Consider the following 16,746-nt stretch of genomic DNA (forward strand, 5'->3'; position numbering starts at 1 on the left):
GGAATGGAGTTGTCTTAAAACATTTGAAGAAAAAGGCGATACCATTCTGTTAAATTAATAGTTAATATTTGGTCGATATTTGGTAATTTAAATACTATCATGGGAATATCTCAGTGTAATAAAAAATTTTGAAAGTAAAAAAAGGAAGACCCACATCATTGTTGTGGGGAGTGCCACACACCAAGTTGTATAGCCACATTCTGTGCTCTCCTGGCCTTTCTGCAGTGGAGCCATTGACAGTTTGAGGGTGGCGACACGCTCCAACGCTGCAATGGTCAAAGGAAGTGTTTAGACTTTGCTTGTTGTTTCTTGCTCCCTTCACCCTTAAATGTAGGGGCCATTCAGACTACATTTTACCCTGGTTCCCAAACCGGTTTAAAAGTTCGAAGTTCACACTCACACCAATTTTAACACAACTCTGTCAGGGGCTTGCACAAGAGATCCAGGGCAAATCCCCTTAGTGTGGTTTTCTGGAAGCGGACTATGGACCCTTTCCTTTTGAAAACAACTGGCTCTTCCCTGCTGCCGGCAAATATGAACTCAGCCCCAGTCATGATCAGATCAAGTTCAGGGGGTAGATGACCCCGATTGAGGTAAAGGGTAGTAGGAACTTGTTTCTGGGGAGATTCAATATGGGGGCACCTGGATCTGCCCAGTTCTGTCCAGGGCAAATGAGGGAGTGGGAATGGGGCCTTTGTGAAGGTGGGGGGACTGGCCTTCCTGGTGCTGGGCCTCCAGGTGAGCGATGCATTGGGCAAGGAGTCCCTTTCCTCATCGCCTGCAGCCTCTGGTTCCGCTGGAGGCAGGGCCTCTTCTCCAGCATCACCTGGAACAATGGACCAGAACAATGGACAGCAACAGATGGATGTGTGCATGTGTGTTTCTGCATATACATCTGTACATCTGTGTGTGTATATATATTTATATATATATGTGTGTGTTTGTGTAGGCATCTCTATCTAAGTGCATTCATACCTTTATGAGCCTATATGTGTGTGTGGGTGTGTGTGTGTATGGAATGTTTCAAGTCTATAGATCTTGCATACAATGACCATAGATACATCTATACATACCCATAGATATCTGTCTGAACGTCTGCATGGGTACGCAAACGTATATATATATATATATATATATATGAGAGAGAGAGAGAGAGACAGACAGACAGAGACAGAGAGAGAGAGACAGAGAGATATGCCAGCACATGTTGGATCATATATATATAAAAACACATTTATATATACTCTTCTACTTGCATACAATTTAAACATAAGCAAATGCATGGAGAAATATGTGCATGTATATATCCCCCAGGTTCTGGTCAATATCAGCATGTGTATATAATTATAATTGTGTATATGTTTACTTCCGCTCATAACAGCATAACTGCCCTGCAATTACTGTAATTGGAATGTTTATACTTTGTGATGTTTTTATGATGTGTATTTTACACATGATTGCCTCCTCAGGGCTGCCATTGGCTGGAATCCCAGTCCCTCCCACCATCCCTGACCCTGATTGGCTGGAATCCCAGTCCCTCCCACCATCCCTGACCCTGATTGGCTGGAATCCCAGTCCCTGCCTCCTTGTGTTCCAGCAGCCATTTTGTGTTCTGGTAGCCATTTTGTTTTGCTTGTGAATGTGAGGAATATTGTTCCAGAACCTTCTCTGAGGCCTCAGTTGAACAGAGGCTTCTCTTTCTCTCCTGAGGCTCCAGAGAGAGAAGGAGGCCAGGCTCCTTGGGCCAAAAGGAAGGAAGTGTGTCCCTTTGTGTGTCTTTTGTGTCTCTTTTCTGAGAGGGTTTTCTTATTACACAGCTCTGCTCTTTCTGGGTTTTCCTCGGAAGTCACACCTAGTGAGACATCAGAGAGTCCACACAGTAGAGAAGCCACACAAATCCCAGAAGTGAACTAACATTATTTTTTCAAGAATTAATATAGAAAATACATTTTCAATCCAGCAGTGAAAAGGCCCTTATGGTTTTGTTTGTAAGGGTTGTCTATCCATATGTCTGTGGTTTGTCTGTGGATAAGTCTGTTTATGTTTTAAAGTTATATTTTGTTAAGTTTAGGTTTTCATTGCTGTTAGTATAGATCATAGTTTATAAATTTGACTGGAGATTGTAGTATAGGTTAGCGAAATAGAGGGGTGGGATTTGTTGCAGCTGGCTCGAATAGTTATGGGAATGTTAGTTTTTGCAATGGGTGAGATGTAGGCTGAAGAAAGTTGGGGGCCGATATTACCAGAAAGGGGGTTAGTTTCTGGGGGTGGCAAAGGGGGTCTTGTTACCTGTGGGGCATAGACTGTAGGAACTGGAGATGGGGGCTAGGTTGGGAAGAGGGTGGTGTTTTAGGTTTTGGGGTTTTAATGTATAGTTTGGCTTGGAGTGGGCAGTTCTGGCTTAAACACTGAATTCCTTCTATGTGTTCTCAATAAAGTTCTTTGCTATTTCAACACACTGGACTCTTTGATGCACAGAAGTTCTGCATTTGCACAAAATTGACACGTTCTTCTTTCCTCAGCCCTCAGCTCCATTCCCAGCCATAAGAACTGAGGCAAACACACACGCACTGAGAGAGAAAGAGATATATGTACAAAGCAGAGTCTTCTCAGCCTTTCTCTCCTGAGTCCAGCTCTGCAGCTTGGGCTCCATTCCGGAAGGAAGGAAGGAAGGAAGGAAGGAAGGAAGGAAGGAAGGGCGTACTCCTTCCCTTCTTCCAGAGGCCGACATTATTATAGAGGCTGTAGGTGAGGTGTCCAGTAAGTCAGTGAATAAGATCATACTGGATCAATTTGAATCTGTGAGTACTGAGGATGTGGAGAAGCTCCTTGGAAGTGTGAAGAAGACTACTTGCCCTCTCAACCCTTGCCCTTCATGGCTAGTCTTCCAAGGAGGAGATGAACTTAGGACTCATCTGAGATGTATCATAGATGCATCTCTTAGGGAGGGCTATTTTCCATCTTGCTTAAAAGAAGCAGTGCTTCAGCGTCTTCTGAAAAAGCCCTCCCTAGATCCCTTGGACATGAACAATTACAGCTCCATCTTCCATTTCTAAGCAAGGTGATTGAGAAGGAAGTTGCTCTTCAACTCCAAGCATTCTTGGAAGAATCAGATTATCTAGATCCATTTCAAACTGGCTTCAAGATGGGATGCGGAGTTGAGAATGCTATAGTCGCCTTAGTAGATAATCTTTACTTGAGCACCGACAGATGAAGTGTGACCCTGTTGAAGCTTTTGGATCTCTCAGTGGCTTTCAATACCTTCGACCATGGTATCGTTCTGGAAAGCCTGAGGGAATTGGGGATCGGGGGCAATGCATTGCAATGGGTCCGGTCCTATCTCTCAAACAGATTCCAGAGATGCTTGGGGACAGTTGTTCCTTTAAAAGGGGGTTTAAATTTGGCGTTCCTCAGGGCATCATCTTGTCACTAATGCTGTTTAACATGAAACCACTGGGAGAGATCATCTGGAGACATGGAGTGCTATCAGTACGCTGATGACACCCAACTATATCTCTTCATGCCCCAGACCTCTGCATCAACTAAGGAAGGCATCTCCCCTCTGAATGAATGTCTTGGGGCAGTAATGTGCTGGATGAGGAGAAACAGATTAAAACTGAATCCAGATAAGACTGAGGTACTTGATGGAGATCCTAATCCAGGTATGGAGGTTTGTCAACCGGTCCTGGATGGGGTCACACGTCCCCTAAAAGACTGTGTTTGCAGTTTGGGGGTGCTCCTGAATTCGTTGCTCCAGATGTCAGTTCAGATAAATGCGATGGCCAGGAGTGCCTGTTATCAGCTTTGGTTGATATGCCAATTGCGCCCCTTCCTGGAACCTGTAGACCCGAAAACTATCATGCATGCTCTAATAACCTCACGTCTTAACTTCTGTAATGCGCTCTACCTAAGCTACCCTTGTACCAAGTCTGGAAACTTCAACTAATCCAAAATATGGCTGCCAGAGTGGTCACTGGAAGATCTAGAGGTGACCATATCACACCTATATTAAAATCTCTTAATTGGCTGCCTATTAATTTCAGGGCACAGTACAAGGTCTTGGTTATAACCTTACTTACGGGATCGCCTTCTCCCATACAATCCGCCCCACACATTGAGGTCCTCTGGTAAAAATCTTGCTACCACTGCCTTCTTCTGAGACTGAGAAAGTGTAACTTGCCCAAGGGCAGCCAGTGAGTTTCTTTCTTTCTTTTTTTTTAAATAATTTTATTGGTAGAATGAAATTAATAAATTGATAAAATATTGATTAAATTCGCCTTACAATACTATATAAAAAAGACTTTTACATTATATTCCCCATACATATAATATATCCCTTTATATTCCATTCTTTACTACTTTATCTAACTTTACTTCATATTTCTTTTCATCATATATGTTTCATAATTCCCCCCTTCCCCCAAGTGCTCCCCATCCCCTGAGCCTAATATCTTCTTATTACTCTATCTCCAGAATTGTAACTCTTCCTCTGGTGGTAAAACACCTCCTTCTTTTCCTAAAACTTTTTGTACAAATGTTTTCCATATTGCTTCGAAATCATTTCTCTTGATTATTCCTCTTCTAAACTTAATTTCACTAGTTAACTTATCATTAATTGCTATTTGCCAAATCTCTCTATACCAATCTTGCATTTGTAAATCTCCCTGGTCTTTCCACTTTTTTGCTATCATTAATCTCGCCGCTGTTAATAAATTTGTAATTAGATCCTTTATAACTTGGGTGCAGTTAATTTTATCATATAAAGATAATAACGCTATCTTTGGACTAAATTCTAAATCAATTTTTGTTATTTCTTTTATCTCCTCAAATACCATTTGCCAGAATCTCCTTACGGTTCTGCAACCCCACCACATATGCATATAAGTGCCTATCTCTTGACACCCTCTCCAACATAACCTTGAATAATTCTTATTTATATGACTTAACCTTACAGGCGTTAAATACCATTTCCAAATTATTTTGTAGTAGTTCTCTTTGATTCGTATAGAATAAAATTTTAAATGGCGTTGATTCCAAATTTTCCCCCATTCGTGGTCATTTATTTTTTGTACTAAATCATCCTCCCATGTTGTCTTTAAATAATCTTCTTTCTCATTATATTTGAATAATAATTTATATATTTCACTTGTGACCCCTTTCAAAGTTTCATTTGCCTCTATACTTTCTCTTTGCCTAATCAACTGTTCAAATTTTGTGTATTCTCTAATCTCTCCTATATTTTTCTCATACTTCTTTGTCCATTGTTCCAATTGAATACAATTATACCAAGTTAATTTTGATCCTTGCAATTTCTCCTTTATTTTCCCTTTCTCCCTCATAGTCTTCATCCATTCTCTTATCCTATATATTTCTTGACCTTTTACTAATTTCCCTACTTCTTCCTTTAAATTTACTGGAAAATTTTTTAGCATTATAACTGGTGTTAAAGGTGAAATAGCTGGCATTAGTTTTTCTTTATTTTTTTTCCAAATTTCTAATATATTCTTTAAAAAGGGGTTTTCTATTTCCTTCATTTCTTTCATAGTAAGTTCTTTAAAAATTATATTTTCCAATTTTTCCTCTATTCCTGTTGTTTCCATCTCTAACCAATCTAATTCCCCTTTCTCTATGATTCCATCTATAATATATCTTATTTGGTTTGCATTATAGTACAATTTTAAATTTGGGAGACCCAAACCTCCTTCTTTTTGGGGTTTATACCAATATCTTTTATTAATCCTTGCTTTTTTATTCCCATTACAATAGTTATTCACTAATACTTGCCAATTTTTAATTTCAACCTCTGATATTTGTATTGGCAACATCCTAAACAAAAAATTAATCTTAGCCAGAATTTTCATTTTTATTAATGCGATTCTACCGAACCATGATAATTTTATATTTTTATATTCTTCTAATTTCCTTTTAATTTCTATTCTTAATTTTTTATAGTTCTGATCCTCTAATTTGTGTAGATTTTTTGTAATTTTTATTCCTAGATATTTAATTGTATCTTTTACTTTTATATCTATCTTTCCATCCTTTACAAATTCCTGTTCTTCCGTTTTTGGATAATTGAACAACATTAGCTCTGATTTATTCCAATTGACTCTTAGTCCTGTCATTTGTCCAAACTCCTTTAAATGGTTTTTCACATTATTCATTTTTTCCAAGGGGTCTCTAATTGTTAATAGAGTATCATCTGCAAATAAACTTATCTTATTCAATTTTCTCATCCCAATTCCTTCCAGATTTTTATCCTCCCTAATAATATTTGCTAATATTTCAATAATTATTGCAAATAAAACCGGGGAAAGAAGGCATCCTTGCCTTGTTCCTCTAGAAATTGAAATTTGTTCTGTTATTCCATCATTTATTGATACTACTGCTGTATTATTTAAATATAACTGATCTATCAATCCTCTAAACTTTTCTCCCATACCTAATTTCTTCAATGTTATTTTTAATGCTGGCCATTCCACACAATCAAAAGCTTTATAAATATCTAATGCCATTATTCCTGCTTTCTGCTTTCTTTTCTCTATTATATTTATTTTATTCAATACTCTTCCTATTAAATTTGACATTTGTCTTCCTTGCACAAATCCACATTGATCATTTTGAATATATTTATATATAAACTTATTCATTCTTTTTGCCATTATGGCTGTTAATATTTTAGCACCTGATTGATAAGGGATATAGGTCTGTATGAGCCTGGATCTGACAAATCTTTATCCGGTTTTGGAATCAATATTATCACTGAGTGGTCCCATGATGGTGGGATCCTTTCTCCATTTAAAATTTTATTGTATAACACTTCTAATTTAGGTATTAAAACCTTTTTAAAAGTTTTATAATATTCTGGTCCTAATCCATCCATTCCTGGTGATTTCCCTCCTTTTAATTTATCTATCACTTCTTCAATTTATTTTTTCGAAACTGGTTGTTCCATTATTTCTTTATCCTCTTCTTCTATCTTTGTTCTCCAATTTTTCTCTATATATTCCTCAATTTTGTCAATTGAACTATCCCCTGCTGTATATAAATCTTTGTAGTATTCTTCAAATATCTTTATCTTTTCTTTCATCAGCATACATTTTTTCCCTGTTTTGTCCTTTATAACCCCTATCAGATTTTTCTCTTTCTTTTTTTGTGTTAATCTTGCTAACATTTTTGAATTTTTGTTACTATATTCAAAAAACTCCCTCCGTAAATATATCAAATTTTTCTGGATCTGATCTATTTCTATCTTCTCTAATTCCTTTCTTTTCGCTTGCAGTTTTATATATATATATATTTTTACTTCTATTCTTTATATAATCCTTATTTAATTTTTCAATTTCCGTTTCCAGTTTCATTTTTCTCTCTTCCTTTTGACTCCTTACCTTGCATGTTTCCCTAATACAAATCCCTCTTGCCACTGCTTTCATAGTATCCCATAATAAAGCTTGAGAAATCTCTTTGTTATTAATATCCCATATAACCTGCCATTCTTCCTCTATTTTATTCACTATTTCTTTATTATTAAGTATGCTAGTGTCTAACCTCCATCTTTTTGCTTCTCTATAATCTTTTTTAATTATGAAATCCATGTTTGCTATTCCATGATCTGTAACTTTTATTCCTTCTATTTCACTATTTAATACCCTTGACATCATATTTTTGGATACAAAAATGAAATCTATTCTAGAATAATTTTTATGAACCGCTGAATAGTAAGTATAGTTCTTTTCATCTCCTTTAATCAATCTCCATACATCTTTCAATTCTTTCCTATTCATGATCTTGTTCAAAGGTGTAATCTTATTAAGTCTGTCCCTTATTGTTGGGTCTGATTTATCTTTAACCTTATCCATGACCATATTGAAATCTCCTGCCATAATTGTGTAATCTCCCTGCATATCCTCCATTTCCTTAAATACTTTTTCATAAAATTCCATTTGATTTTCATTTGGAGCATACACATTTACCAACAAGTATTTTTCTCCCCCCATCGTTCCTTGCACCAATACAAATCTTCCTTTTTCATCTGACTTAACTTTTAGTATATCAAACCCACATTTCTTAGATATTAAGGTTGCTACTCCTCTTGCTTTAGAAGTACCATATGCTTTTTCATATGTGGCAACCCAGTTCATCTTCAATTCCGACGATCCTGATTTCGCTTGGTGCGTTTCCTGAATAAAAAAAATATCCGCTTTCTGTTTTTTCATTAATGATTCAATCCTTTTCCTTTTAATTACAGACCCCAGTCCTTTCACGTTTAATGTTGCTATCCTTATTTTGTTATCCATGTTGCTATTCTACCTCTTCTACCTAGGCTCTTCAGTGCACTACCCCTACAAACATTTCCCCCCTCCCTCCCTCCCTCTCCCTCCCGTCCCTCCCCCCCTTCCCCATTTAACCCACCTATCCCTTCTTCCCCTCCTCCATCCCCAAGGTCTTAGACCTCGCCCATGGCTTCTATTAGCCCACCAGGAGGGGGGGAGAAAGAAGCCATCTCTCCGATGTGTGGTCCATTTCTTCCTCCTGGTTGTTTATTATTAATCTCTCCTGTCATGTCCTTTTAAAAAAAAATAAGAAAGTGAAGAAAAAGAAGAAAAAGAGAAGATTATAGAATAGCAAAAAAGTCAACGTCCTTGTCCTTGTTTTCTATCATTCCTTGGCTCCTCCAGCTGCACCCTTGTCGCTCTCTCCTCCTTGCTTGGCCAGATCCAATTGCTCCAACAGCTGCACTCCTTGCTCCATGGAGAAAATCTTGTGCTGCTTTCCTTTCCATTGAAATTTCAAAAATACAGGATAGCCCCAACTGTATCTTATTCCACTTTTTTGCAGAACTGCAATACAAGGCTTAATGCTTCTTCTCCAACTAATAGTCTCTGGACATAAATCATTGTAAATTTCAATTGTGGTGGTTCCATATTTCAGTTCTCCTGAGAGTTTCCTGATTTCTTTCATTAACTGATCTTTCTTGTAAAAACTTGTTATTTTCATGATTACATCTCTAGGGGTCAAGCCCCTTTTAACTGTTGATGCTCTGTGTAGTCGTTCCACTTCCTCCTCTGCCCAAGTCATCTGAGGGACAATGCTTTGTAGCCATTTAAGGATTTCTGTTTTTAATGATCTGGATGTTTCATTTGGCAACTCAGGAAAGCCTCGAATGCGGATATTATTCCTTCTGTTACGATCCTGCAAGTCAATAATTTTCCTTTCCAGCTGGTCCAATCTGGTTGAATGTTCCAAAGTTATTTTTTTGTTGATCTTTCTGTTGACTTTGTATTAATTGGACTTTTTTATCCACTTGTTCAATTTCTTTTGTAATCATCTGAAAAGATTTGTTCATTTCACCCATAATTGTCTTAGTTATAGTTTCTGTTAAAATAGCATTATTTTTAATTATCAACTCGTTCATGGTCTCAAAACCTTTGTTTTGGTTTTCAGTGAGAGTTTTTTCTAACCATATCTTTATTTCTTCTTGTTTTGGCTCTGTTCCCGGAACTTCGCCATGTTCTTTAGGTCTAGCTCCATTTTTTCCCACCGCCTCCATAGACGTTGTCTTTTTCATTTCTTTATTACAAGTTCCAAGCTTCTCTTGTGAACTTATTCTTTGCAAACGACTATAAGCCTTATTGGAAGGGTGTTGTTTAGACTCTTTTCCCCAGTTTATCACTGTTTGTTTGAGTTCCTTATTTTTCTTTTGGCTTTTAGACATCTACCAGCAATCCAAGCGTCCGCTCGGCTGACAAACCTCTAGCCGGCAATGCCGTATGTAAGATTGCTGTTTATTTCTCTTCCTTCCCTTTAAAACTTTAATTAAACAGTTCCAATCTGCTCTCTTCCCTTTCCAATATATTTATTTGCAGTTACTCACAGTTTTTTTTCTCATTAGGAGAGATTTTTTTAGCTTTTTAGGCTTTGCTTTCAGGAGCAGTCGATCTTAGCTGCTCACACCATCGCTCGTGGCTCCTCCACCCCTTCCTCTGCCTTTTGAAGAACGATGGTCCCACTTATATCTGATCTCAACAACATTGGAGCAGAAGTGGGCCTTCCTTTGTAATAGGATTCCCTTTCGAGGACTGAACGGGTGCAAAGAAGGTCTCTCTGTCTTCTGAGTCCATCCCTGTTTTTATGTAATGTTGCCCTTTTACATCCCATCTGACCTTGAATTTTTTAAGTTGGTTTTTAAGGTTTAAGAAAAAACAGAATTAGTGACAGGACGACGCCCCGAGGAACGCCAGATTTAAGCTCCCTTTTAGAGGAGCAACTGTCCCCAGCATCTCCATCTGGAATCTGCCTGAGAGAGAGGACCAGAACCACTGCAACGCATTGCCCTTGATCCCCAATTCCCTCAGGCTTTCCATAAGGATGCCATGGTCGATGGTATCGAAAGCCTCTGTGAGATCCAAAAGCATCAACAGGGTCACACTTCACATGTCGATGCTCAAGCAAAGATCATCTACTAAGGCGGCCATAACAGTTTCGACTCCGTATCCCACCCTGAAGCCAGTTTGAAACAGGTCCAGATAATTTGTTTCTTCCAAGACTACTTGGAGATGAAGAGCAACTGCCCTCTCAATCACCTTGTTTAGAAATATAAGATGGGAGACCGGTCTGTAATTGTTCATGTCCAAGGGATCTAGGGAGGGCTTTTCCATAAACAGCCGTAACACCGCTTCTTTGAAGCAAGATGGAAAATAGCCCTCCCTAAGAGATGCATCTATGATATATCTCAGGTGAGTCCTAAGTGCATCTTCTCCTTGGAGGACCAGCCATGAAGGCCAAGGATCCAGAGGGAAAGTTGTCTTCTTCTCATTTCCAGGGAGCGTGACCACCTCCTTAGTACTCACAGATTCAAATTGATCCATTATGATCTCTTTCACAGAGTCACTGGACACCTGACCTATAGCCTCTGCAATAATGCTGGCATCCAAGTCAGGTCTTAGCATTTAAAGCAGGGGTCCTCAAAGTCCGGCCCTCCAGCTGTTTTGGACTTCAGCTCCCAGAATCTCAGATCATTGGCCAAGCTGTCAGGGAGGGCATTATGAGGTAGGAAGGAAGTTTGCATGTGGATGGTGATTGGCTGAGGGACAAAGAGGAAGGAGGAGCCTTTGTAGGGCTCTGGAAGTCTATTCAGATTGACTGTAGACTACTGAGGTAGGAAGGAAATTTGCATGTGTGCGGTGATTGGCTGAGGCTTCTGGGAGATGAAGTCCAAAACCCCCTCCCCTCCATGGCCATGACTCTCTCCAATGGTCCCCACAGCGTCTATTCTCATAATAACCCCCAAGTACCTGGGACCCAAGGAATCCTCCTAGTAGGGGGCAGGGAATGAAAGAGGGAGAGGAGACCTGGCAGGCCCCCTGCCTATCTTTGGGAGAAGAAGACGGGTTTCCTTCCTTCTTATAACCCCCCAAGAGCCCCCCAGAAGACCCTCCAACCATTCCTCTGAATGAACAAGGGCTCTCCCCACTTCCCTCCCTCCCTCAGAAAGGACTGTGAGGGCAGCCATGGCTTCAGGAGCTGAGACTGTGCATACATAGATGCCCCCAAAGGCCCCTCCTCAGCATTCGCAGGGATTGCCAGGGCCTAGCTGCTGCTGCTTATTATGCTGGTGGCCTTTGCAGGAAAGGAAGGTATGCGCCAGGGGTTCAGCAGCCTCCCCTTCCTTCCCTCATTTCTTCCTTTGAGGAGATTGCAATGGAGGCCAAGGTGCAGAGCTGGACTCAGGAGGGAAAGCCAGTAAAGGAAGGCTCTAGTTTTGAAATATAGCTGTCTCTGTGTATCCTGTATGTTTGTGTGTTTCTGTGCACATATGTGTGTGTGTGCCCCTTCTGTTCTTATGGCTGGGAATGCAGCTGAGGACTGAGGATAGAAGAAAGGCTCAGTTTTGGGCAAATTCAGAACTTCTGTGCATCAAAGAGTCCAATGTGTTGAAATAGCAAAGAACTTTATTGAGAACACACAGAAATCCAGTGTTTAAGCCAGAACTGCCCACTCCAATCCATACAATACACTAAAACCCCAAACGTTCAACATCACCCTCTTCCAAACCTAGCCTCACCCCCAATTCCCACAGTCTATGCCCCACAGGTAACAAGGCCCCCTTTGCCATTCCCACAAACTAGCCCTTTCTGTTAATACCCCAAAATTTTCTTCAGACAACATCTCACACTTTACAATCCCATAACTATTCTATCCAGCTGCAACAAATCCCACCCCTCATCTACCTAATCTATACCACAATCCACAATCCACGACAAATATACAACCCAAAGTAATTACCTATACTATTAGCAATTAAAACCTAAACTTAACAAAATATGACTTTAAAACATAAACAGACATATGTACAGACAAAGCTAATAAACAAAATCATAAGGGCCTTTTCTTATTACCACAGGATTAAAAATATATTCTTAGTACTCCTTCTTGACAAATATAATGTTAGTTCATTACTGGGATTTCTGTAGCTTCTCTCCTGTGTGGCCTCTCTCATGTTTCACTTGGGCTGACTTGTCAGAAAAACATTTCCCACAATGCTGGCATTTGTATGGCTTCTCTCCTGTGTGGACTCTCTGATGTGACACTATGTGTGACGCACAAGAAAAACATTTCCCACAACGCTGGCATTTGTATGGCTTCTCTCCTGTGTGGACTCTCTGATGTATCATTAGGATTGACTTCCGAGAAAAACATTTCCCGCAACTCTGGCATTTGTATGGCTTCTCTCCTGTGTGGACTCTCTGATGTTTCACTAGGTCAGACTTCCAAGAAAAACCTTTCCCACAATGCTGGCATTTGTATGGCTTCTCTCCTGTGTGGACTCTCTGATGTATCATTAGGATTGACTTCCGAGAAAAACATTTCCCACAATGCTGGCATTTGTATGGCTTCTCTCCTGTGTGGAATCTCTTATGTCTCATTAGGTGTGACTTCTGAGAAAAACATTTCCCACAATGCTGGCATTTGTATGGCTTCTCCCTGGTGTGGACCCTCTGATGCATGACTAGGATTGACTTGTACGCAAAATATTTCCCACAATGCTGGCATTTATGTGACTTCTTTCCTGTGTGGACTCTCTCATGACTCAAATGTTTTTCTGTAAAGAAGGACAATTACAGATGAGACTGAAAATCAGTTAAGAGAGGAGGGTGTTATCGCATGATTTAGCCCTCATTAACCCCTCCTTCTTACAGATTAAATTAATAAAGTTGCTGTGAGTAACCCAAGCCTGACCCTGCTGCTTATGCCCCTAAATCCATTGAAAGCTTGCATTCTTACTCCTAGGAGCTAGCAAAGAAGAGACCGTATGGGAACTGCCTTGAGGGAATCAGTGGAAGAAGATAGTCAAAGGACTGTTGAAAAAAAAATATTCAATGAAACATGTGCAAAAATACTTTGATTGACAGGTGGCATCATATCCTGTGAGACGGCCACTGAATGCTGAGTCAGAGCCCAAGGCATGATGCAAGCTAACTGCAGAGGATGCTTCATGCTGTTTGGCACCAGGAGAGGACTCACAACCAATACAGTATGCAGCTCACATGAGGATTGGAGTGGATTGGATCGGAGTTGTGTGTACAAGGGATGGTGAAGTTGATGGAAGTCGGAGAGGAGAGCTTGCAAATATTTGTATTATTTTGCAACTCAAGATAGAGAACCTCCAAGGATTTCGATGAAATCGACTGTGTTTGTGTCTTATTTTTAAGTGTGAAAAGTGGTCATTGCATTGCAGATGCCTATATCTGGATATTTGCTTCCATACTCTGCTATGATATTTTTGAGCTGTATTTGGTGCATCACCCTCAGATTGTAGCGTACATTGGCTTGTGAAGGCGATCAAAATTCAGAGCCAACAAGAATCTGAGAGGCGGTGTGCTAATCCCTTTTGTCTGATGTATTTGCATCAAACACCCATTGCATTCAGTTTGTTTCACACCATTCTTCCCCCACAAAGGAAATATTCTAAAGTGATATAAACCTTTCTGAACCCTCAGTTTCTGCCCACAAGCACCAATTTCAGTATAAATATCAGCCCCGACTTGCTGTTCTTCGGTGTCAGTCCAGTTACAGATAGACACTCTGTTTGTTTTCATGGCTAAACACCTCAATGCACTCACCAACCCCAATTGTCATGGGAACTACGGACCTCTCCTTATTTCAAATCCTCAACAGTTGGAATAAAGATCTGGATAGATAACTTATCACCATTATCAAAGCCTTACATCTATTCATCACGCCCACCTTTGAGTGTGTGCATGAACACTTCTATGTATGTGTCTGTGTGTTTTGCTTTCCCCCTAAATAAAACACAAAAACCTATTTCAAATCCCTATGAAGATCTGTTCAATTCAGGACCTGCTATAGATTGGCTGAGTCTAGAGGTCACTATTGCCCCAGTAAAACTATTTTGCTCTATTGAGCTAAGTACCAAACTCCCCTAAAAGCATAGCACTTGCGTCCCACAAAATTCCAGAATTGGCAGTTTACGATTGGATATTTAGAATCCTTACAAAGTGGAGAACAATAGTGCCTCACTAAAACTAGAAATTCCAAGATTCCGCAGGAAGTTGTTATGACAGTTAAATTACGTGTGAAAGGGAACTAGGAATGGTAGTAGAGCACAAGTTGAACATGTGTCAACAGTGTGCTGCAGCGGCTAAAAAGGCCAATGTGATCCTAGGCTATATCAATAGGAGTATAGTGTCAAGATCAAGGGAAGTAATAGTGCCACTCTATTTTGTTTTGGTCAAGGCTCACTTGCAATAATCCTGTGTCCAGTTCTGGGACGACAATTCAAACAGATGTTGAGAAGCTGGAGCATGTCCAGAGGAGGGAAACCAAAATGGTGAATGGTCTGGAAACCATGTTCTCTGAGGAACGACTTAGGGAGCTGGGCATGTTTAGCTTGGAGAAGAGAAGGTTAAGAGTGGATATGACAGCCCTGTTCAAATATTTGAAGAGATGTCATATTCAGGATGGAGCAGGCTTGCTTTCTGCTACTCCAGAGAAAAGGACATGGAACAATGGATGCAAGCCACAGGGACAAGAGATTCCACTTAACCTTTAGGAGGAACTTCCTGACAGTAAGGGCTCTTTAACAGTGGAATATACTCCCTCAGAGTTTGGTGGAGTCTCTTTCTTTGGAGGTCTTTAAACAGAAGTTGGATGGCCATCTCTTGGGGGGTGCTTTGAATGTCTATTCCTGCATGGCAGAAGACTGAACCGGATGGTCCCTGTGGTCTGTTTCAACTCTTTAATTGTATAATTCTAAAGTGGAATCATAGCTCTCTGACAGTGAATTATGAAAGGGCCCTCAGTCTTAACAGGAAGGGCAATGGATTCAGCTTCCTTACCCACAGAGGCCACATTCTCGTAATTCTCCATCATCACATTACTGTACATATGTTTCTGCTTCTTTGTCAACATTTTCCATTCCTCTTCGGTGAAATATACCGCCACATCCGCAAAGGTCACCTGCAACAGAAAATAGCCCTCATCCAGAGAGTGACTAAACAAAAGGGGAGGAAAGCACATGGTGCATTGCAAATATTATTTGATCACTTTAGAATTCAGTCCAGGAAATAAACTTTAAATTCTGCAAGCCAGAAAAAAGCTGCAGCCTTTGAGATCCAGTTTGTCTCGAATCCTATCAATATAATATACAATATAATAAAGAATATAATTTAGGCCATTTCTGGAATATTATTGATTGATTAGGATACTGACTATCCCAACATGTATAGTACATTTAGTCACCAATGAATCATTTAGCCATATCTCACCTAATTTCAGAGGTATATTTCATTGTTAAAAACAGTTCTGGGGAGTGCTCTGGGTTTGAGGGCCACTGGGCCCACCCTCAATTTAGGCCTAGACATATTCTCCCATATCCCCCAGCATTTCACAGATGAGGAAAGCAAGACACATGTGGCTAAGCAACACCAGAAGGTGGTCAAGACGGCCAAAGTTGTATGATAAAGATCACACAAGCGAGGAAGGGTACCGCAGTTTGCTTTTGCCTCCGTCTCCTGGCAAGGGCAAGACCCTGCTTCCTCCTCTCCTCCCTTCTCCCCTCTTTTGAGTGGAAGGGATGAACACTCATTTGAACTTGGAACAAATTTTTCAGCAACTGAACTGACCTGAGGAGAATGGGGAAAGTGGGAGGAGGAGAGAGAAATAGGACATTTTCTAAGCCCCTGAAAAAATGAGGTGACAGAGGATTACCCAGGACTCTTTCTGCCAAACTGGGACAGTATGTTCTCTGCTTGCTTTCATGAGCTGGACCAGACATAGATGAAACTACTAGTAAGGATGGCAACTTACCAAAGAGCTGTTGTACCTCAGGAGCCTCTTTCTGTTGGAGCCCAACTCCCTCTGATTGGCCTCTGTGTCGGCCATCAGGTGGGCAGGGGGTCCTGGTGGCCCTGCACTTGGTCACGCCCAGCAAGAGAGGCCCAAAGCCGTGTCCAAGGAGGCCGAGATGAAGGTCCTGAGAAAAGGGACCAGGATTAGGATTGACTTGGCAAGAAATCCTGCAGCACTCAAAGACACAAAGAACAGCATCCTGCTGGAGACATACGCAGGTGACATATGCCTCCTTTGGCCCAATGCAGAGGTGGGCATCCCCTTCCTCCCTCTCCACCAAAGAAAGCTCCCTGGACCTAGCATAGATTTACTTCAGCTCCCCTACTCAACAGATACTCCATGCCTTATTAGAGTGGGGGGGGGGGAATTAGGGGA

General features: G+C 40.5%; 1 protein-coding gene across 1 annotated transcript in view; it reads right to left on the minus strand.

Annotated features, from left to right (window-relative positions):
- LOC149287686 (uncharacterized) overlaps nucleotides 1–15,540 on the minus strand; it is a 56,095-nt gene extending 40,555 nt beyond the window's left edge. The window contains exons 1-2 of the mRNA XM_089492550.1: nucleotides 15,373–15,540; nucleotides 12,517–13,082 (exon numbers count right to left, since the gene is read on the minus strand). Coding sequence (XP_089348676.1) covers nucleotides 12,517–13,082; nucleotides 15,373–15,540 — 734 coding nt within the window. The remainder of the gene's footprint in view (nucleotides 1–12,516; nucleotides 13,083–15,372) is intronic.
- Nucleotides 15,541–16,746: the final 1,206 nt, after the last annotated feature.

Source organism: Sceloporus occidentalis, unplaced genomic scaffold, assembly GCF_023333645.1.
Source record: "Sceloporus occidentalis isolate IW3139 unplaced genomic scaffold, rSceOcc1.0.p SCAF_57, whole genome shotgun sequence".
In the NCBI taxonomy this organism is placed as follows: domain Eukaryota; kingdom Metazoa; phylum Chordata; class Lepidosauria; order Squamata; family Phrynosomatidae; genus Sceloporus; species Sceloporus occidentalis.